The 22,638-nt window shown below is 34.0% G+C and overlaps 1 protein-coding gene across 1 annotated transcript in view; it reads left to right on the top strand.

The window, feature by feature from the left end:
* PAX5 (paired box 5) overlaps nt 1-22,638 on the top strand; it is a 250,175-nt gene that overhangs the window by 119,859 nt on the left and 107,678 nt on the right. Inside the window, exon 7 of the mRNA XM_014051605.2 lies at nt 14,478-14,607. Coding sequence (XP_013907080.1) covers nt 14,478-14,607 — 130 coding nt within the window. The remainder of the gene's footprint in view (nt 1-14,477; nt 14,608-22,638) is intronic.

Here is a 22,638-nt window from a genome sequence, read left to right as displayed (position 1 = left end):
CAACTGCCATAAATCAGAACTTGGAAAAGCAGGAGGTGAAGAGAAAAATACCCAAATTTGGCTGTATGCAAGTTTGTTCCAATATATTTTGAGCAATTATAACCAACGAGAGGTGGAAGTAGCAAGGGAAAAAATAATAACAAAATCAAGAACTGGGAAAATACAAAGTTTTATTTTCTGCAAAAGATCAAGATGGCTCCAACTTCTCTTCCATTTTCACATTAGTTGAATTAACTAAATTTAAGGTGGTCCAGAACTTCGAAATAAGATCTGTATAACTAGCTGCAATTTTGGAACTTAAGGAAGAAGAAAAAACCAAGATGGCTCTCATAGCTCATCTCCACAGCAGCTGAATTAGATAAATTTAAGGTGGACCAGAACTCTGAAATAAGAACTGTATAATTAACTGTAACTTTGGAACTGGACATGATGGAAAGGAGGAAATTTGAAGAACTACATAATATACATAAATCATTAAAATCAAGCCTAAATAGAATTCTGAATTCAGAAAAGCAGATATTTAAAGAAGAAGGGAAGGAAGAAGGGGGGAGGGATAATGAAGGGGTAGAAACAGTGGAAAATAAAAATCAGACAAAAATCTCCATTGGGTTTGCAGTGGTATAGGGAAAATTGAAAAGGGGGGATGTGTCCCAACAAAAGGAATAAAAAGCAGAGAAAAGATGTTTCGGTGGGTGACAGTGGCATAAGGAAAACTGAAGAAGGAGGTTACGCCCTAACAAGGGGGAAATAGAAAATATTTTTTTGATGGTGACTTGGGGAAAATTGAAGAAGGTGGAGGGGTCAAACAAAGAAAAGGGAGAAGACAGGAATAGAGAAGTGGGATTTACTAGAAAAAAATCAGAGAACTAGAAATTGTTATATAGGAAAATATAAAGCTAAGGGGTTTACTCCTAAATATGATAATAAAATTGAGTTGCTAACTGATTGAATATGATTGTGGAAAGATAAATAAAGTTTAAAATATATGAAATATGGACAAATATGAAACTGACATGGGGAGACTGTAAAGCAGAGGTTTGTGATTCACTTTTATACATGATAATTAAACTGAGTTTCTAATTGATTGAATATGACAATAGAAGGACAATTAAGCATGGGTTAAAATATACAAAATATGGACATATATAGAACTTCTATGATGATGAACCAAGTGAGATGTGTACTGCTTGCTATTCTATATAGTAGATTAAGGGCATTGTAATGAACGTTGAACAGTAAGGATTGCTATTTATAGACAATTAACTAAACCAAGATATGGAAAAATGGAGAGGGAACATGAAATATACTTATGGGAAACTATTGAGATTTAAAGACAGAATCACAAAGTGAGGCCGTGTAAGGATGCATAATTATATAAATGTAATGATGAGAATAACTGGGAATTGTAACCAGGTCTACATCTCAGCCAAAACTAGTCTGGGGTGGGGTGGGGGTTAAAAGCACAATGACTGTATATGTATACATTTTCTCTATTTTTTTTTAAAAAGGAGAAAGATATATGTTAAAATTAAATATGTATATTGAAAAAGAATTATAAATACCATCAACATAAAATGGAGCTTGCTCAGAAGCTGAAATACACCAAATAAATGAGATGAAGAGTGGGAAGTAGAGGAGAGAGGTAAGGGAAGAAGAGAGCGATAAGAGAGAGGCGGGGGGAGCGGAGGAGAGAAAGGTGGAGTGGAAAGGGGAGAGAGGAGAAGGAGAGAAGAAGGGCAAGTAGAAGGATGACAGAGGGAAGAAAGGAAGTAGGGAGAGGGAGGAGAAAGGGAGAAGAAAGTGGTGGATAAGGTACAAATATGGTGTATGGAGAGCAGAAGAGCCAATAATTATTTTTGGGAGTTGATGGTAAGACGAATTGATGTAAACATTTAATAATATAATACGATGTTGACTATGTAATATTATACATATGGTTATATGTTATGAAAATGAAAAAATAAAAAACTTTATATGTTAAAAAAAAGAATTTGAGGAATTGAAGGAACTGTCAAAGCCCTGACAAGGATTTTCAGAGCAATTCTTTCTTATCTGAAACGGAAGCTAATGTTGTTCTGAAAGCACTTATTGTGGCTTTGCACTGATTGTAAATAACTCTTCAGAGTAATCTAGGAACCAATTTTTTTCCATTGCTTGTCCAGAAATGCATTATATTGATTGCTGTTTTAATAACATTATTGGCTCTTCATAACATAACATGATTGCCTATTCTGCCAGAGCAAAATAGCTGATGTATTAACACATGCAAATACAGACATGCTTTTTCAGATTTGTTAACTTAGTTCTACATATGAAGCAAAATCAAGAGAAATGGTTCCATTGAGGGCATCCTTTAACAGTTGATAAATGTTCAGTAAAATATCCCCTGCCCTGCCCTGTGTCCATAAAAACATATATCTGCCCAGGGGTGGGCTTCAAAATTTTTAGCAAGATTGCTGGGTGGGCATGCCCATAGTGGGCATGGTCTAGTTGGCCTCCTGCACCATGGGGGGGGGCATTTTTGCCTTCCCTGGGCTCTGGAGGTTTTTTTGAGCCTCTGGGAGGGCGAAAATGGCCTCCCCAGGCTCTGGAGGCCCAAAGTTCCGATAGGCGCATTTTTCACCCTCCTCGAGCCTCCGCGCATAACTTTCAATTACCTGCATTAAAAATGGGGCCGCATGAGGACTCCTAAGAGGGGTGGGGGGTGGGTGGGCAGGGCCAGCCAGGAGTGGGATTTGGGGGTTCTCTGAACTGCACAGAATCTTAGCTAGAGGTTCTCCCGAATCCCTGAGAATCCCCAGCAGCCCAATCTACAAGAAAGCTAGCCAAAAATCTTTTTGATAACCCATTTTTATATTTTGTTGTCCATTGAATGATTTTATTTTCATATTAATGCATATAACTTTTGCAGTAAATTCCACAAAGCACAACAGGATTTCCTACTAAGTAGACTTGCATAGGATTGTAGCATACTAAAGGTAGTACAGTACAATTATATTACATCTTTCTTGGTATTGAACACTGGTGGAATTTAAGTACCTTTAAAAATGCCTAATTAAGGACAAGCAAAATAACTATAATGCAATAAAAAAAATACAAAATGGTGCATGATCAATTGGTGTTTTTTGTTGCAAATAAATATAAAAAAATGAAAATGTGTATCAGTCTGGAGAATTTGATGTTTTTGGTTTCTGTGGGTTCATAGAATCTGATATATAGGACTCCAAATATCTCTTGTGAATTTTTTAAAACAACACAGCAAAGCAAGTGAAACAGGTATCTACCTTTGATTTTAATCAGCATTCCTTTGCCAGTGTTAGATATGTATATTACCATCTCTGTTCCTTCCACCTGCTTGACTGATAAACTGCAAGGATAAAGATAGGAATAATAGACCTGAGGCTAGAGTTATTTTCAACTGGGATAGCTTTGCTCTATAAAGTATTATTTACTAGTCATTTAAGGCTTCCTGCAAAGTCTACCTTGTCATGTGAATCAGCTAAATGTAGATGTTGCTATTTCTACATTTTATTCCTTCTTCCTACTTAGAAATAAGAGTCTAATTATACAGACTGATTTCTCTCTCTCTCTCGCTCTCTCTCCCCCTCTCTCTCCTCCAAACCACTCTATTTTACAAACTATAAGTTTCCCTCTGGGGTGGGCTTCAAAAATTTCAGCAATGGGTTCTCTGCCTGGTTGCTGGGTGGGCATGGCCATGGTGGGTGTGGCCTAATCGGCCTCCTGAACCACAGCAGGTGTGTGTTTTTGCCTTCCCCAGGCTCTGGAGGATTTCCTCGAGTCTCTGGGAGGGCAAAAACTGCCTCCCCTGGGCTCTGGAAGCTCTCTGGAGGCTTCTGGAATTTCCAGGAGGCCTGTTTCCCCCCTCCCTGAGCATCCATGCTCTAACCTTGCATCCAAAATGGGCCACATAGAGACTCCTGGGGGGGGGGCAGGGTGAGAGGGGCAAGCAGGGTGGGAGGGATCAGCCAGAGGTGGGATTTGGAGGTTCTCTGAACTAGCCATAACGTTAGCTATGGTTTCTCCTGAACTTGGGCGAACCCATAGCAGCCCACCCCTGATTCCCTTCAAATTAACACATCTTCAGCTAAAACTGCTTGGTTGATTTTGCCATCTTTTTTCTTCCCTAAAACCAGCAGTCTTCAACTGGCAACTGTGTTTACAATCTATTATGGTTTGCTATCTACCTTACATTCTCAATTCTCTTCCTACTCCTCCAAGTTCTTCAGATGACTCCAGTCTGCCAGTTCAATAGAGACTCCTCCCTTTTTCTAGGTGAAAATATTGCCTATGAGAAAAGGAATAATCTAGTTTACACTCAGAATTCTACTAGCAACAAAAAGAACTAAATATCTGCGGATAGTTTTATGACTGGAATACAAAGGACATATTGGGTTACACGAACAAATTTAGGTTACTTATAGTTAATATTGTGTATAACAAGCTAATATTTATTAGGATGCATCCTATTAATTTCACAGGGACTTGACCACAATTTTTTTGGGTTAGGGTTACTGTGATCAAGTCTAGGCTCAGAACCATAGCTTGACAAAAACATTTACACACAGGCTAAGTTCATGGAATATTTTAAACAATAAACCGTGGTTTGTAGAATATAGTACTTAGGTAGGTTCATTAAACTGAAAACAAAGTTTAGCTTAGTTTATAAAAACTGTAGTTTAAAAAAGAGTTGGAGGCAAGATGTCCTTTTTCATTGCTTTTGCCCAAAATTTGATCAAACAAATTTGCCATTCAGTGCTACAAAACTTTACAAAGGTTACCTGACTAGAGTTGGTAGAAGGAAAGAAGGAATATGTGTGCACATCAGAGTAAGTGATTTCTTCTATTATACTACCTTCAGTTCTTTGAAAAGTAATTACATTTTGACAAAGTCAGTTGAAAATAGATCCAATAACAGCTTGAAGTGATACATTTCTGCATAGAGGAGAATCAGGGAAGAAGTGAAATAGATTTGCAGACAAGAACTGTAGAGAAATGTCAGTTCAATCTTTGCTGAGGATGACTGAAAGATAGAATGGAAAGCATTATTGTTGGACATTATCTTAATGATGAACAATAAAGATGGCTGTTATTTTATAGTGCTTTGTAGAACCAGATTACTTTGCAGACTCCTAACTAAGTCTTTTCTTGGCCATGCCATTTTAGCCGTTCCAACAATATTAGTTATTTTTCTTGTTGACACTAATAAGGATTGTGTCTAAAACAAAATCTATTTATGTGATGCTTCTGAAGGCTAACAACAGCATGCCTCATCTGTGTTTCCTTTTTCCACTACTCTTAATTTTTTTCCAGTCATGTGTTCTCTTTTCTCAAACACTTTGCAGGTTTTAAAGCATTGCAATTATACTATGCTAGGAAGCATGTGCTGAGCCAAGATCTGTCTCTTTCTGCTGCCACATGAGGGCATATAATCTTCAGAATGGAAGCGGAGACGGAAAAAATAATTTCATAAAGTAGTGTTTCCAGCAGAATAGGAAAAAAAATGCTGGCAATAGGTTATGCAAAAAAGGCAACACTGCTACAATGAAGGAAAACTTTCATGATCAGATTCACATACAGTATGAAGTTGGAGAATGAAATTCATGGAATAGAATGGACATTATGCAAAGGGGACTAAGGAGTCATAATACAGGACATGCAGGCAAATATAATGCAGTAGGCACACTTATTTATGTGTGTGATTTTGTAACAGTTTAAGCAAGCCAATTTTGGCATTAGTTTCCTGCGTCTTCTCAGAGCTGACAAGCTGTAGTATAATCTTTTGATAAAGCAGGAGGGAGAATTGCTTGAGAAATTTAACTGATCAGTTTTCCATGATACTTTGCAAATATCTGTCCTAAGAGCAATACCAATAGAAGTATTGTTTGAATCTACTTGTTTTAAATTAAACTGAATTAAGCTTCATCTGAGGAATTCCTGAGGTAATGATTTCAGAGGTTGGTGCTGTGGACTCCTATTTAATACTCCTTTGGGTCAAGATTTACCTATTACACATCTTTAATATTCTTCAGTATTTTGCTTACCTGAACATACAGAAAATGACTGGGGCAAGTCATTTCGGATTATAAGGTTTAATATCTTCAATCTGTACAAGACAGCCAATTCTGCCTTCCTTTGTGATTACATTCCAAACCGTTCCTTAGTGTCAAAAATACATTAAATATATGCTACAGACTAATGCTGATTCCAGATAGGATAGAGGTGCTGTTGGCTTGTAGAGAGGACCTACAACTTCTAATTCAATCTATGACAATAGTGTAGCATTTCCTTTAAAAAGTTAGTTCCATAATTTATGGGTTGCCAATCTAGTGCCCTTCAAATGTATTGGGAATATGTGTGGGCTAGATAGTACTTGGAAAGCACCATGTTGGAAAAAGCTGCATGTATTAAATATGAGATTATCACTTTAGGGTGATGAGGGGTTTGATACTGTGATTCCACCCCCACCATCATTTTTCCACCCCCACCATCAAACTTATTTATATTTAAAATATCTCAGGCCCAAATAAAGGTGATATTAAATAAATCCTTGAATTTAATGGGCATGATTTTAAAATTTTAAGTATTTGTGTGAATATGTGAAATTACATACATATATATGTTTCCATTTGGTCTGAAACATAAAGATTATATTTGCTGAATCTGGCAGTCATGAATCCTAAGTAAGAAATAGATAAATCACACTGCAATTTAAAATGGAAAATGTATTTTCCATATAAAATTCAAAACTACCTTTGATGATTTAATTTTTCTGAACATGGTTAATGTTTTACATTGTATTCCAGAGAAGTAGTTTAAAAATGGAACAGGCATTACATTGTTGGATGTATGCTTATACTTAATAGCAGGAAAAAAGGGAAATAGGGATTGTTCTAAAATTGGATTTTCAATATTTTAATTGGAATTTTGCAATATTTTAAAAATGCTATAAGGTAAAGGTAAAAGTTCCCCTTGCACATATGTGCTAGTCGTTCCCGACTCTAGGGGACAGTGCTCATCTCTGTTTCAAAGCTAAAGAGCCAGCGCTGGCTGTACGAAGATGTCTCCATGGTCATGTGGCTGGCACGACTAAATGCCGAAAGCACACGGAACGCTGTTACCTTCCCACCAAAGATGGTCCCCATTTTTCTACTTGCATTTTTACATGCTTTCAAACTGCTAGGTTGGCAGAAGCTGGGACAAGTAATGAGAACTCACCTCATTACCCGGCACTAAGGATTCAAACTGCCGAACTGCTTACATTTCTGATCGACAAGCTCAGCGTCTTAGCCACTGAACCACTGAATCCCTTTAAAAATGCTATAGATAAAGGTAAAGGTTCCCCCGCACATTCGTGCTAGTTGTTCTCAACTCTAGGGGTGGTGCTCATCTCCGTTTCAAAGCCGAAGACCCAGCACTGTCCGAAGACGTCTCCATGGTCATGTGGGCGGCATGACTAAATGCCGAAAGTGCATGGAACATTGTTACCTTCCCACCAAAAATGCTGTATATGTTTGCAAATAATAGAACAGTTGCTAAAATGCAGTTTGTAATATGAATGTTGTTTCTGACTTGGAATCATGGTTATATTGCTATATCACATGATCTGGAGAAGACATTGGCAATTTCTTCAGATTTTTTGGGGGGGTGAGGGGTGGGTGTCAGAACCTCCCCCAGATAAATTATTTAAGCCTTTGACCCCTTGAATGATGTTACTGCTCCCTCTTGTGTCAACTCTCCAGAAGAGACTTTTAAGTTTTAAACATAAGAATGCCCAAGCTATTATAAAAATGTACTTAGCTTTGTGCATCTTCTCTTTTGATGTTGAAATCAGTGCAGCATTTTGCTTGATTAATGTCACTCCTAAGTGAATCCCCATGTCATGAGTGTTTTCATGCCATTCAGAGAAAGGATATATACATATACATATACATATACATATACATATACATATACATATACATATACATATACATATACATATACATATACATATACATATACATATACATATACATATACATATACATATACATATACAAATACAAATACAAATACAAATACAAATACAAATACAAATACAAATACAAATACAAATACATATACATATCACCTTAGATTTAAGGTGGGATTAATCCATTCTGATTAGTTTCTGATTCTAGTCAGATTTTGGTGAATGAAGTTCTGATCTTGCTTGGAACCCTATGTATTGGGGTTCAGTGCATTGGATGTTTCTATGATTTAGTGAGATATAGGGAACAATAGGTTGACTGTAAAGTACAGTAGTTATGGTAGAGATCCTAGCTTGCAGAAAATAGTATAAATACACTTGGGATAAACCTGGGGTTGGTTTTCTTTGTATTAATATGTGCTGAAGTTAAAACATATATAGTTGTTACCATTCAGAGGGAATACTGCATGGTATGACTAAGGATGTAAGCAAATCTGCATCATCATATTACTAGAAACCATAATATGAATATGAATGTCTTGAGTAAAAAAATTCATTGTGGGCAATAAAGGTAAATATTTATAGACTGAACTTGTGATGACAATGCTTTAAGAAAAATTGCAATTTGGAAAGTAGGAGGAGCAAATTCGTAAGTAGCAGGAATACACACATGAAATGAAATATAGAAAAATGAATATGTTGGATGTCTGTGCAATTAAGAAGAGAAGAATATAATAAGTCTGAATGAATGTGAACTAATCTTACAAAATAGAGTTGATGAATTCCCATAGGCAAATGAAGATGCAGGTTTAATTATGAATGAAAAAGCTAAAATGTATGTTAAAAATATAAAATGGCATCTTCTAATTTGTTGTGAGTGGGTATAGAAGTAAAATTCCATAAGTTGACAATATGTTCAATGTAATGATTCAATAAATTAAGTTAAGATTGGAAGAACTGAGAGATCAGATTGAGGAAAAAATTATGAAGCCTTCTGAAGAAAAAGGGAAGGGAAGAAAAAGTTTAGTTAAGAAATATGAAAGGATGAATAAGAATAGGAAATCAAAAAGTGTGATTGGACATGAATGAGACAGTAGAGTGTTAGAGGAGCATCTGTTTAAAAAGTCTATTTGTTCTGAATACAATTTAAGAATAAATCTATTCATATGTTATTTCATGTGGAGGAGGAATGAATATGTATTTAAATGTGCCATCATTTAATTGTTTATTATAAAATATCAGGAAAAGCTTTGAATATAGGGTAGATCAGTTTTGATAAAATTTTAGGAAAAAAGGAAAGAATGAAAAAATGAGCATGAAAGCTGAATTATTGTAGGAAGAGAAAATACAAATACTTTATGAAAAAATATTAAAGTTACTATCTTCTAATATTTCTGTTGAATTCCTTACAAAATGTTGGAAAGTGGAAAGCAAATAAAGGAACATTGGACCAGACACGCTATTGAGGTCACTCAGTAACTTCAGAGAATTTTCTGAATATTAATATAGGAATGTTTGAAAAGAGATCCTTGGAGGGGTGATTAGATGGATGAGGAAAAACACAAATAATAGAATGATTTCTGTGAAAATGAGGATCAGAGAAAAAGACTCCATGATATGTAAAAGAGAGAAAAAATCAAGTGGCAAAAAAAGCAATGAATAGTTAAAATTAAAAGAGGCAGAGAAGTGCAATTTTCTTGGAAATCTGAATGGAATTTTTTTTAAAAAGTGGCATTTTTCACACTTATGACCCTTGCAGTATCCCCATGGTCATGTGATCAAAACTCAGATGCTTGGCAAGTGACTTATATTTTTGATGGGGTCATGTGATTAACTTTTGCAACCTTCTAATAAGCAAAGTCAATAGGGAAGCCAGATTCACTTAGCAATTGTGGTACTAACTTAACAGTTATAGTGATTTCTATAGCAATAGCAATAGCAGTAGACTTATATACCGCTTCATAGGGCTTTCAGCCCTCTCTAAGCTGTTTACAGAGAGTCAGCATATTGCCCCCAACAATCTGGGTCCTCATTTTACCCACCTCGGAAGGATGGAAGGCTGAGTCAACCCTGAGCCGGTGAGATTTGAACCGCTGAACTGCTGATCTAGCAGTAGCCTGCAGTGCTGCATTTAACCACTGCGCCACCTCGGCTCTTAACAACTTAACAACTGGGCAAAATTCATTTAACAAATATCTCGCTTAGCAACAGAAATTTTGGGTTTAATTTAGGTCATAAGTCAAGGACTACTGTATATGTTGATATGTTGAAAAGCAGAGCTGAAACAAATCCTAAAATATTGCGTAAGTATGGGAAGAATGCTCTTATTGTTCCCCTTTACCAAGGAGAAATGTTGAAAGAATGAATACAAAATCTACAAGGGGATTAGTGTGCCTGGTTACGTGTTTGACTAAAATCTGACTAAAAGCATTTTAGAGGTAGGAATTTTTTTGGGGGAAGTACAGTACAGTTTTTATGCCAGAACAGTTTGTGCTTTTCAACAGATCATTGAGAACATATGAATACAAAAAAGACCATTGGTGTATGATGGTTAAACAAAAGAACCGAAATTAATAGATTTAAATTATGGAATGTTTTCCCCAGCTGCGGAGTTTAAATTTGATTGCTGAATGTTAGTAGAATAGAAAAGGGTGGAAGTAAAACATGAATGGGAATAATTAGAATGGTTAATAAACAATTCAGCATTGACTAGGGAGAAAGACAAGGATATGTGATGTCCCCTTGTTCAAATATTTATGGAAAAAAGTATAAGAAATATTTGTAGCACTATAAGAAGTGTTTTGGTTAGGGCACATAAAGATGATGGCAGATTGCTGGCTGAGAAGCTGGATAATTTGTAGGGAATGTTAGACTGATGGTGCAAAGTGAAGTATGAATCTGAAAATTAAAGTATCAAATAGATAGATATGTTAAACAGGGAGAAAAGGTGAAGGATTACGAGCTATACATAAATGACAAAAACTAGAGGAAATAAATTTGTGTTTACATACCTCAGTAGAATGTTTACTAAAGATAGGAAAATGGATGGAGAAATTTTAAATTATGCCAATGCTGGTAGAAAGCTGGTGGGAAGATACCATCTGTTGGGAGAAATGAATGTTTAAAGAGCAAACTTCTGCCCAGTTAGTTCTGTAGAAATGAGACTTGGTTATGTCGGGCAAAACATACAAGCAATTTAAATGCAGCAGGAATTGGTAATGTTAAGAACAGTGAGTGGCAAATCAAGAAATAAGAGGATCAAGAATGATTGGGTGCTGGTTGAAATGTGAATTAAATGCACTAAGGTGATTTTGTCATACAGATAGAATGAACAAGGCTAGTAGGGCAAAACAAATATTTGAAGGAAGACGGAATGGGTTCAAAGGAAGGGGAGAACCCAGAAACTAGAGATTTAAAAGAGTTGGCCAAGTTCTCAAAAATAAAGCAAGTTAAAAGAACAAAAGGCAGCGAATGGATGTAGTTGAAGGAAAGATAGCTTGCCAAAATGGAGAGGTGTGTAGAGATATAAGGTATTGGTATTGGTACAAACTAGATTTAGCTATATTTCTGCTAATTTTTCTTTACATTCTGTCTCACCCCTTTTCTTTGCATTGCGTAAAGTTGCTTACTTCAGAAAGAAATAGCATGATGGGCATGTAAGCATGTTCACCTTGAGCTGCTAGAAGAATTGTCTTTAAATTGTTAAAAATGTGTATACATATCCTTATCTGCCTCAAGGACTTGTTTCTTCTCTATAGCTCTCTCTCTCTCTATTCTTTCTCCTTTCTCTCTTAGAGAGCTAACAATCCACAGTTTATCAACATTAACACTAGCATTAGCATGATAGCAACATTATCCTGGGACACATATTGGTCTTTATTCATAATTTCTCTGTATAAATTAATAGTTTCTCTTTATAGACATTCTCAAGCCCCAAACTATATGATTCATATATTGAATGATTGTGAGAGATCTGCTCCAAATCTTTACAAAAAAGTAGACCAGTGTAGCTATTTCCATAGGCAAGGATGGGAAGGAAATTTTTTCTCCTCAAAACTGCTTTTTATACACTTGCTTTCCCCTCTTGCATTTCAAGTTGGATTTCAAGCCTTTATATGACAACCCAATTTCCTATCATGAGCATCTTATATTCTTTTTTTTTTGACACCTATTTGCTTAAAGGACTTTTACCATGTTCCAGTATTCTTTTGTGCAATGTATTTCAATGAGACCTGCCCTTCTCTGCCGTGCCTGTGGTCAATACATCCAGCAGCTTGCTTATGCCCAAGAAACCCTGCTATCTATTCATATAACATATAGTCCTCAACTTATGACCACAATTGAGTGCAAACTTTCTGTTACTAAGCAAGATAATTATTGGGAGTTTTGCCCCACCTTCCTTGCCACTCCTGGCTAATCACTGCAGTTTATTAACTTAGTAACACAGTTATTAAGTGAATCTGGCTTCTTCATTGACTTTGCTTGTCAGAAGGTCACAAAAAGGGATCACATGACCTCAGGGCAGTGCAACCCTCATAAATACATGTCAGCTATCAAGCTTCTGAATTTTGATCACATGACCATGGTGGTGATCAGGGTGGTCTGCGGTGGTCTTAAGTGTAAAAAATATCATCAATTACCTTTTTCAGTGCTGTTATAATTTTGAACAGTCATTAAATGCATGGTTGTAAGTCGAGAACTACTTGTATAGAAAAAGCTGGATTGCAACAGGCTATTTTAAATCAACAAACAATCTGATTATGTCCTCCATTGGGCTATGGCTGTATTTACAGTTCAATGAAGAGCTGGAAGACAAACTGCGGTGGAGCAGAATTTTGATTTGTGACATTAGACATGCCTTCAGTGAATAAGAGAAAACAAAACATCAAGAGAAACAAACTAAACAGCCAAAATTGCCTACATCACCTGGAGTTAGGATTCACTTCAAGCTGCAACCGAGTTGTATCCGTTTACAAATAATAAATATAGCATGCATCCTTATTAACAAATAATACATTTCTGAATAGAAGAATCCTACAAATGCTAACAGCATTTTGTTTTATGATCTGTGGGTAATTGGTGGTCATTAAAACAGTGTGGCCAAAGTATCAACTGCACATTGGTGGTTCCAATTTACCCCGAATAAAAAACTGAAGTGTTACAAATCATTAATGCATTTTTAAAGAAATTACAATGCAAATAAAACAAGGAATTATGAAACAAGGGATTGTTCTACAGTATCCTTCCTCCTGAATAGAGTGGGCAGTTTGGGATAAAAGTCCAGAGATAATACATCACTGCTTATATACCCCTAAGTACATATGTACCACCATTTTTCTTTTAATATCGCTTTGAAATGAGGGAGTTTAATTTCCAGGGAAACATGCATCTATGTCATTTTAAACCAAGGCAGTTTACTTCAATGCTGCCTTGCACAGGAGGAGCTTGTTATCTTTTCTCTAAGCTATTTTATTCTTATTTAAATATTTTATGCTGCTGTCCTGCATGAGAAGATAAAATAAAAATACAACAGTGGCACATCCTTAAGGCCATTGCTTAAATACAGACATACCCAAAGCAATAGCTAAAAAAAAAACACAGAGTGATATCTGCAACCAATAAATCACAAGAAATAACTCTAACTATAGCCAAAGACAAACATAATTAATGCAACACAAACCATTAACCAAAAGGTCAGGTAAACAGGGCAGTCTGCATCTTGCTTGATAATTGTTACAGTCATGTATATAGTTGGCTTGATAATTTCTTTATTGGTTCTAATATTAATTTTCTGCTTGGCAATTGATTGCCACCTGTTCATTATTTGAAGGAATGAGTTTACATTTATCAACTTTTTATATACTTGTGAGATGCACTATAATTGTGAAATGCAATTTTATTTCAATGCATTATACTGTAATGAGTACATATTCTAAAATGCTTAGGTCTCACAATACTTTTCTTGTTTGGGAACTTGTTAAATGGTAATTCTATAATGGACAGCCCAACAGAGGATGCTTTGCAGTTAAAAAACTATTTTAAAAAACTTCTAGTGCATCATTAAACAAAGCAAAAATATTGTCATGCTTAATAATTCATGGGTTTATAGAAATAAACTGTCAAAAACCTTCAAGCTTGTAGAAGTGATGCAGAGATTCCCATGCTCCCCCCCCAATAATTAGTATTTTTGAGAGTATCTTGTGATTCATATTAGGAAGTGCTGGTGATTTGTCCTCCTGAGAATAATCTGAGAAACTAAAAAGTTTTTGGTTAATTGAAGTTGCAGGATTCATGTTGTCATAACATCTCACAATAGTTTGAAACCATTTCATTTCACGCTGCATCTGAACATTAAAATCAATCTTCAGATATAAAATCACCATTATTACATTATTACCAAGGCTTTCACTGCCAATATAGGAATGAACCACTTAGCTTGATTTCATCATATATTAGAATTTAATATATAGAAAATGTTACTAAAGTATCTCTTTTTCTTTGAACTCAGTCAACAGAATATTCAGCCATGACATCACTAGCTGGTGGATTAGACGAAATGAAGGCCAATTTAACAAGCCCTACATCAACAGATTTGGGGGCCAGTGTCCCAGGACCACAATCATATCCTATTGTGACAGGTAAGAAAACTAGACACTTTAAAAAGAATGTCATGTCAAAACTGATGCTTGTGATGATAGTGTATAAGGTTTGGAATATGAGTATGAATTTAACAAATTCTAGTTTTTTAAAAATAAAATGAAACCCATGACACTGAACGCATTCAGAGACCTCAGTAGCTTCTATTCTATATAGATGTTCTACCTGTTTATTGCTTTTATGAATAATTGTTTTGAGTTTGTGAGATATACCAAAGCAACAAAAATAACTTTGTTGTAACTGCAATAGAGATTAATGCTTTAGAGACCATATGCAGCCCAAAGCTTATCAGGGCATCAGAAATGATGCCTTTAAATTGTGAAAGCACCTTATTAAAGAAACAAATGCCCCCAAAGGCTAGCAACACTAAATTGAATTACTGATTTCTTTGTGGTTTGACCCACCATCTTCCTATCTATAAAAAAAATTCTAATTGAATGGTAAAGGTGGAAGGGACTAAAGCGATATCCAAAGGACCAAAAGAAAGCCCCATCACTCTTGGTGACCCCTTACTGCAATTCTTTTGTGGAGTGGTGACCATATTGCTATATTCTTTCTTTCTTGATCAGCAAGGGAGTTGTGGAAGGAAGACTTTACTGGTCTGCTTGAACAGAGGCTTCTGAAGCTTCATTCCATCCTTACTCCCTAGAATGAAGGAAGAATGAAGCCAGCTCCTCTGGAGCCATTGCTCGAAGACTTTCCATGCAAACTGAATGACAGATTCCTAGGGAGCTATATGAACTTAGTGGCTGCAGCACTGGGGGAAAGAAACATAGGAATACATCCTTGCCTGTCTGTAGGGGTCATTTTGCTGCCTGGAAGACAGCATGTGAATTGATCCAATCCAGTTTTCCAACCCTGTCTCTGCTGAACAGGAGTGGTTTTTTTCTGTAGTTTCCTATTTTAACACACTGGTGGATGGTATGCAAATTCTTTGCATGAGACCTAGAACTAAATTTGTTCAATGGTTCTAACTAAGTTTCATGCCATCTTGTTCAAAACAAATAAATACATACCCCACAATTTTCTGCACAGTGCCTATTCTATTCAATCCTCCACTCAGGAAGAGGAAGATTATTTATCAATAAAGCCAGTATTACTGAAGATTGTTTTTTTTTGGTTTAATAATTTTTCTTAGTTGTTTTGATAGGTGTTTATTCTAATTTGCAGTTGCATTTTTAGCTCCTACTGTATTTGATAAATTGTTCGTATTTTTACTTTTTAGTTATTGATTTTAAAATGTTTGCATTATTAATTTCTTATTTTATATTGTTTGCAGAACACTGACCATTTATTTTGTAAATACAGTATTTTATGTCTGTTAATATAACAAAAATAAACAAAAACAAAAAGATACTGAAATATAAAAAACAAAAAAGGAAAATACATAAGTAATATCAATTAATAATATATATGTATTTAAAGAGAAAATAAACTGAGTTTCTAAGCAATAAATTATACCTTGACTAACAGAAAATGAAAATTGGTAGGTTTTTCTTGAATTGATATGAAATAAATTGACAGAAAGTAAACACACATCAACAATCTGACATTTAAAATCTTTCTTAGCAGACTCATTTCGATAAAGAAAGCAGTGATTTTAACTATAGTCTACTGGAAATCTAGATTCTTCATACATCGTTAAGTTCCAAATTTCTGGTATATAGTTCAACATTATACTTCTTTATGTCTTATTTTGTCTTCTCAATTTTGAATTGAGAAACTGAATTACATTGAACAAAAATGGAACATCAATGGGACAAGCTCAAAATGTGTATTAAAGTTCTTTTCACTATTAAAAATTTTAAATTTCCAACATTTTAATGTTGGCATCCAGTCTTTACTAAATATCTTAAGTGTTCAGTACACTACAAATATATCAGAAGATCAAGAGGCATACAGACAAACAAATCATTTAAAACTAACACAATTAATTTAACTAATTTACCTAGTTTTCTTTCTTTGTTATAATAATCCTGTCAATTAAAATAATAATAGCTTTAGAATCTTACATATTCCTTCAATAATAATAATAATAATAATATTATAATAATAATATAATTTAATGATTAATTAAAATTTAATGTTATTAATTTAGTAAATACTAATAATGTAATAAGGGTGACCAATCATAATATTTAGGAGTTTCAGATGCTGCTAATGCATTCAATTAATCAGTTAATCAAAACATTTTAATGGGATATATTTCCATTCATCAGTTTTCAAGTTCTTCCTGCAATATTGCAAATGCTTTATAAGATTGTTAGATAAGTTTAGCTAAGGTATCAATACCCTGTCTTGGCTACAACACTCAATCCCAGATATCAATTATGAGACTAGAAATAAAATATTTCTTCTCAACATATTCCAAATATATCTTGCAGTCTTTAATGGCAAATATTTCCTTTCATAGATAGAGACAAAGAATAAAAATAGATACAAGCCCCTGCCAAGATACCAAGGGAAACAAATAATAATAAAAATGTGTCCATGAAGACTTTAGAAAAGAATCACTTATTCAATTAAATATGAAAATATATGTCAATGATAAACTCTAAATCTGAAAATCAAAACTCCCTTCTCTATAAGAAAATAGTTATTTTGATAAAGAAAACTGGGAAACTGTCAGATTAATATAAAGATTTTCATATCCTTAAAATACCCAAATAGATTTAACTTCTACATACCTCTAAAAATAAGTATTCATTTAATCATACTTTATTTTTTCCCATAAAAGCACGTAATCATTTGTTAATATCAATCATAATTTTTGGTAAACATTTTGAAATATACTGACCTGGAGATCTTCCTAGAAGCAATAATTCCAAGATTCTTAAAAGAATTCAAATCTTATATAAGGTCCCAATCTTTATATCTTTCAATAGGTACTTTAGATCCTATTGGACATATTAATATAATTATTCCACTTAATTGAATACTTTGATAACTTACCAAAATGTACTACATCCATCAATTTTGATAAAGAACTTTAATATTTTTTAAAAAATATTTTTATTTTAAAAAAAATATAACAGCATATAAAAACAATTTATGTTTACCATCAAATCATCTTATTGCCCAAGATACCCTTCAGCTTTTGATTCAAACAGGTCAGAAGTTCCAAATTTAAATTAAATGTAAACGGACGCAATAGACATTCTTGACAAGAGTCCACAAAACATTCCAGTGAGTCACCAAATAGTTTCATTTGTATTAACTGTGGCTAATGGAACTCAACTAATTAAAAGGTATTTTCCAATTTAAATAATCAGGCTTGCAGCTGATATAAATATATGACTTACATGATATCATAGCAGAACAAAATTCACCTCTGTCTTTTCCTTCTGCCTCTTACCCAATTTGTAAAATATTCTACCCAACATGAGCAATGAAGATTTTACTTGCTTTTATGTCATATACCTGGATCTGAAGTAGAAGATAAAAAAGATTTAATTAGCTATGTTTTATGCAGGTTATTTCACTGCATGACAAATGATGACCATGGGGTGAATGTGGGGGGAAGGGAACAGAATTTCTGTCCAAGTCTGATAATGAGCTAGAAATAGCTCTGTGTACAGGCTTGAAGATATAGTCCTTAGCTTGCATTTGTTGTGATCTGAATGTGGTTATTGTTAAAAGAATATTGAATTGTTGAAATCCTTTTGTGATAAAAATGTTGAATTTAAATATGTAGAAGTGGAGACTAGTGGTAACTGTATGCATTGCAGACAAGTGGATATGTGACACATTAGTGTTAGATCAGAATTAATTGAAAAGAAGTGAACAGAAGGTTTAAGTCCTCATAAACTTTCATGGTTTATAAATATCGTGAACATATAAGCATAAAAGTATGATATACATAAAAGGACCCAAAATATACATTATATTCAAATAATATGTGCTGTATAATGTATAGAATTCATTTATGTAACACAAGAACTAACCAACTCTGTTCTTCACACCATTGCTTTTCTTTCAACCTTATTTTTAAATTCTTTTAGAATACCTTTTGCTTTTCAGTGATCTTTTCATGTATTTTATAGTCACTGTTCATCAGATTTTGTTCCAATGGTCTTTAATAACTGGATGAAACTTACAGTATATCAGAACAGAGCAACCAGAGTAGCACTGAAACTAACATATTATCTCACTTTGATCAACTTTACTAGAAAGCAAGTAATTTCCATTAAATCAACATTATATAAGTACACAATCTACCTAAATGGTGCTCTGTACTGTAACATATTTTGCACAGGAGCCCCATTATGCCAGCCATCCCAGAGAGAAATGAGGAAGTTTGCTATCAAGGGGTTTTCACTCATACAGTAGTTTATTTCTTTATGAAGATTGGGGCAAGTACAGAAAAATAGGGTTTTGTTTTTTTTTGTTTTTGTTAGAATGGTTTTACTTTCTATTGTTGCATTTTTGATTCTTTGCTCCAATCAAAACATTCATTTGATTTTGGAGATTCCTGGAGGGGACATATTAAACCTAAATCGGATTATTCGTATATCGTATTATTTCATTAAGGCATGCTATGGTGTTGTTGATGCAAGTTGTTGGCAAAGTTTACCTTCATCCCTTGTCATCATTTTTGGTACTTACTGTACCTCCTGGAACCAATTAACAATGAGTACCCAGGTACCACTGTATATTTATGCATCATATTCAGCAGTGTTTAATAAAGCAACACAACATAGAGTTAATAGGACTCTTTCCTGAGGTATTCTAAACTGAGGAATCTGAAGATCACTGCAAAATCAAGTTACAGTCCTTGTACTAGATGATCCCATGCTTGCATACTTGATTTATATATTAGTTGATAATATGGAAAGTATATACAGGATTAATATTTTAACAATTGAAATGGTTTTCACATAAGATCTAGTAAGCTGTATTGCTAAATATTTATAGTAACCTACTAAGTATTTAATTGGTTTCTAGTGTTATGGTGTCCCTGAGTGGCTTAGGCTATATTTTGTTCTAAACTTAAAATGCATATTAAAATGATGCTTGAATGCTTTGGTGCTTTAGAATGCTATTAGAGTGATATTTAGGGTTTCTGGAGGACATATTCCTTTCCCTCTGAATTCTTTCTGTGCTGCTGTTTCAAACTGAATGCTTCAGACTCAAAATTGTCCAGGAGTCTTTAATCTAATATTTAATTCATTGCAAGGAGGACTATAGATTTTGAAGGGGAAAAAAGGCTTATGGGGTACAACTTTTTAAATGTTCATTGGGATGATATAAATCAAAGTGACACAGCTTAATGTTATTTAGAAGTTTGGGCCATGGGTTTTATAAACCTGAAAAGATTTTGTGGTCTATTATTAGGGTTTATAGTCCAAAACATCTGGAATGCACTAAATTGTTCACTAATGTGCTCATCAACTAGGGGTCAAGCAAACCAATTCTTTCCCTTTTTATTTAGGGTTTCCCCCTTTCATGGCATCCATTCATCATTCCATGTCTCAACTTCTCTTAACAGATTTCTGATATCATATATTTTACTCTCTTTGTAGAGCCTTTATAATTCTCATTTTTAACTTTCTGAGTTAGAAGGAAGAAAAGTAATAAATCCTGGATTATAGCAATACTGCATCCTCCTCTCCTCCTGCTTCAAATATACAAAAAAGAGAATAGTTAGCATTAGTATGAACATAGAATTTGATTCTCCAGATAATAATGTTTGATTTCTTAACAGTATGTTCTTTCTTGAAAGCCACAGGCAATTTTGCATCAAAATACCCAAATATATTTTAATTCATGAATGTATAAATTTATCTTGGGCATTTAATCACTCTTATATGCTTTTACCTGGAAAAATATATAGTTGCTGTAATAATAAATAATAGAGATAAAGTATTTAATATAACCAAGCTCATAATTTCATAGGTAACATCAGTGAAAATCATAATTATACCACATAATATTAATTCAAATTAGTATTCAATATGCTGAATTATTACTTGGTTTTAAGTAATACCATATATAATTTTAAAAAACCCCATCAAAATGGCAAGTAAATTAAGGTTGCCACCTCTTCCAAAGGGAAATAAAAAACTGTCAAAGCTAATTTGCATATGATTTATTTAGGCATGTATGTAAGTTTGGTGAGTTGAAAATGAGTCTTTACATCCCTATAGCACACCCAAGTGTGCATACAAACATATACCTCTACTCATATACAATCATTCTTTCCATATCCATTACAATATTAGTAACATTAAAAACTTTTCATTTTGATGGAGAACATTCAGCTTGGAAAACTAATAAGCGAACAATAATTATTTAAGGTTGGATTCATTTAAATAATTATTTTAATGGTGTTATTATTGGTTTATATTTCATCAAATTCATGTTTATTTTGTTGTAACTCCCAAGAAAATTTGAATGGGGTTAAGGGACTAAGGAGAATTGGAGCAGTATTAGTCTTAATAAATACTAGCTTGCCCAAGATCATTTCATCTATTGATATTAAATAACTGATAAATTGGTGTCACTACTTGCAATCCATCTTCTGATTAAAGAACAAAGTGAAGGCAAAATTAGACACAAAAGAGAACAAAGCTGTTTCACTTTTAATCATTTTATAGAAATGATGATCTTTATCTCTATCTGACTCAGTGACATACTGTATGCTGATTTGGTGAACTTAAGTTTATGACTGACATGAACTTTGAAGTGGGGAATTTCCAATTTATCACCATGCCGTACTAATTCTCAATTTGTCAATATTCTTCCTCTTCTGAAGGAAAAAAGGAAGCTTTTTAATTAGTTCGAACAATAGAATCAAAGAATGTGCGAAGAGAATTTACAAATCATCTAGTCGAACCCTCTGCTTAATAAAGGAGTAAACTTAATTATCCCTGACAGATGGCTACCCGATCCCCGTTAAAAACCCACAGCAAGGGCAAATCTATCATGATGGTTGGAGCCTTTTCTCCTAAATATATGGCATGCTTCTACAACAAATTTGAACATTATGTTTGTATATCGGAATAAAACATTTATGCTGGATGTAAAATGTTTGCATCTGCATATGAGCATTCCTGAGAATGAGGATGAGAATGAGAATCTAATCTCAGCAATGATAAGTGAAGGAGATTTTACATCTAGAAGAGAAAATAAATTTATAAATTTATAATTAAATTTATAAATTTGTAAATTTGTAATTAAAGAAATACTTGATAGGAAAAGGCAATGTTCAGCACCTAATTCTGCTTGGAGAAGAATCATACGGCAGATCTCGGAGTATACTTGGGACAAAGACAAACTAATAATCCAAGATTAGCAGTCTAATATAAAGGAGTATGCAGAATGATAAACAAAGCAGGACAGAAAATTGTTCATTCTGCCTTTCATGGTCGGTAACTGTCAGATACTAGAGAGTTGGTGCCTCTGAAGTCACATCACTAATATGCAACTAGCAAAGTATAAACTACCAGATATTATTCAGTAGACCACTCTTTGCAAGTTGCTGGAAATATAGTTTAGATACGGCAAAATTTAATTCTGCAGGGCGTTTTAATGTTCTTAAATGCAAATGTAAGTTTAAGTATTAGTTTGGTTTATTTGTACGTTAAAAATACAATAGAGGACTATGGGAATTATAAGAGAAACTAACAAAGTAGAAAAGACCAGATAAGATTGATAAACCAATCCTTTTATATATCTATTACAAATCATACCCACCCACAAACTCCTGTTAAAAGTTTTAAAATTGCCATTTCCTCATTAAATGTTGAACATAACATATAGTTTGAACTATCACAAACATTGTGTCTTTCAACATCATATGTGTTAGGACATCTTCATTTTGTGTGGGAAAATCAAATGTAGTATTATGCAATTCTTAAAAAAAAAGGTTACAAATGAATTGTAAACAGGGACAGAAGTCATTGACCAATGGAGGAAATAGTTCTGTTTCATGAAAATAAAACCACTCAATTCCTTAGTTCTTCACAATTCAACACCCAGCAGGATATTAATGTGTGAAATGCTTAAAAGCC

This window comes from Thamnophis sirtalis, unplaced genomic scaffold (genome assembly GCF_051295495.1).
Source record: "Thamnophis sirtalis isolate CommonGarterSnake01/CBP01778 unplaced genomic scaffold, rThaSir2_p1.2 scaffold_5, whole genome shotgun sequence".
In the NCBI taxonomy this organism is placed as follows: domain Eukaryota; kingdom Metazoa; phylum Chordata; class Lepidosauria; order Squamata; family Natricidae; genus Thamnophis; species Thamnophis sirtalis.
The sequence above is the reverse complement of the archived record's forward strand: the minus strand, read 5'-3'. Positions and strand labels throughout refer to the sequence as shown.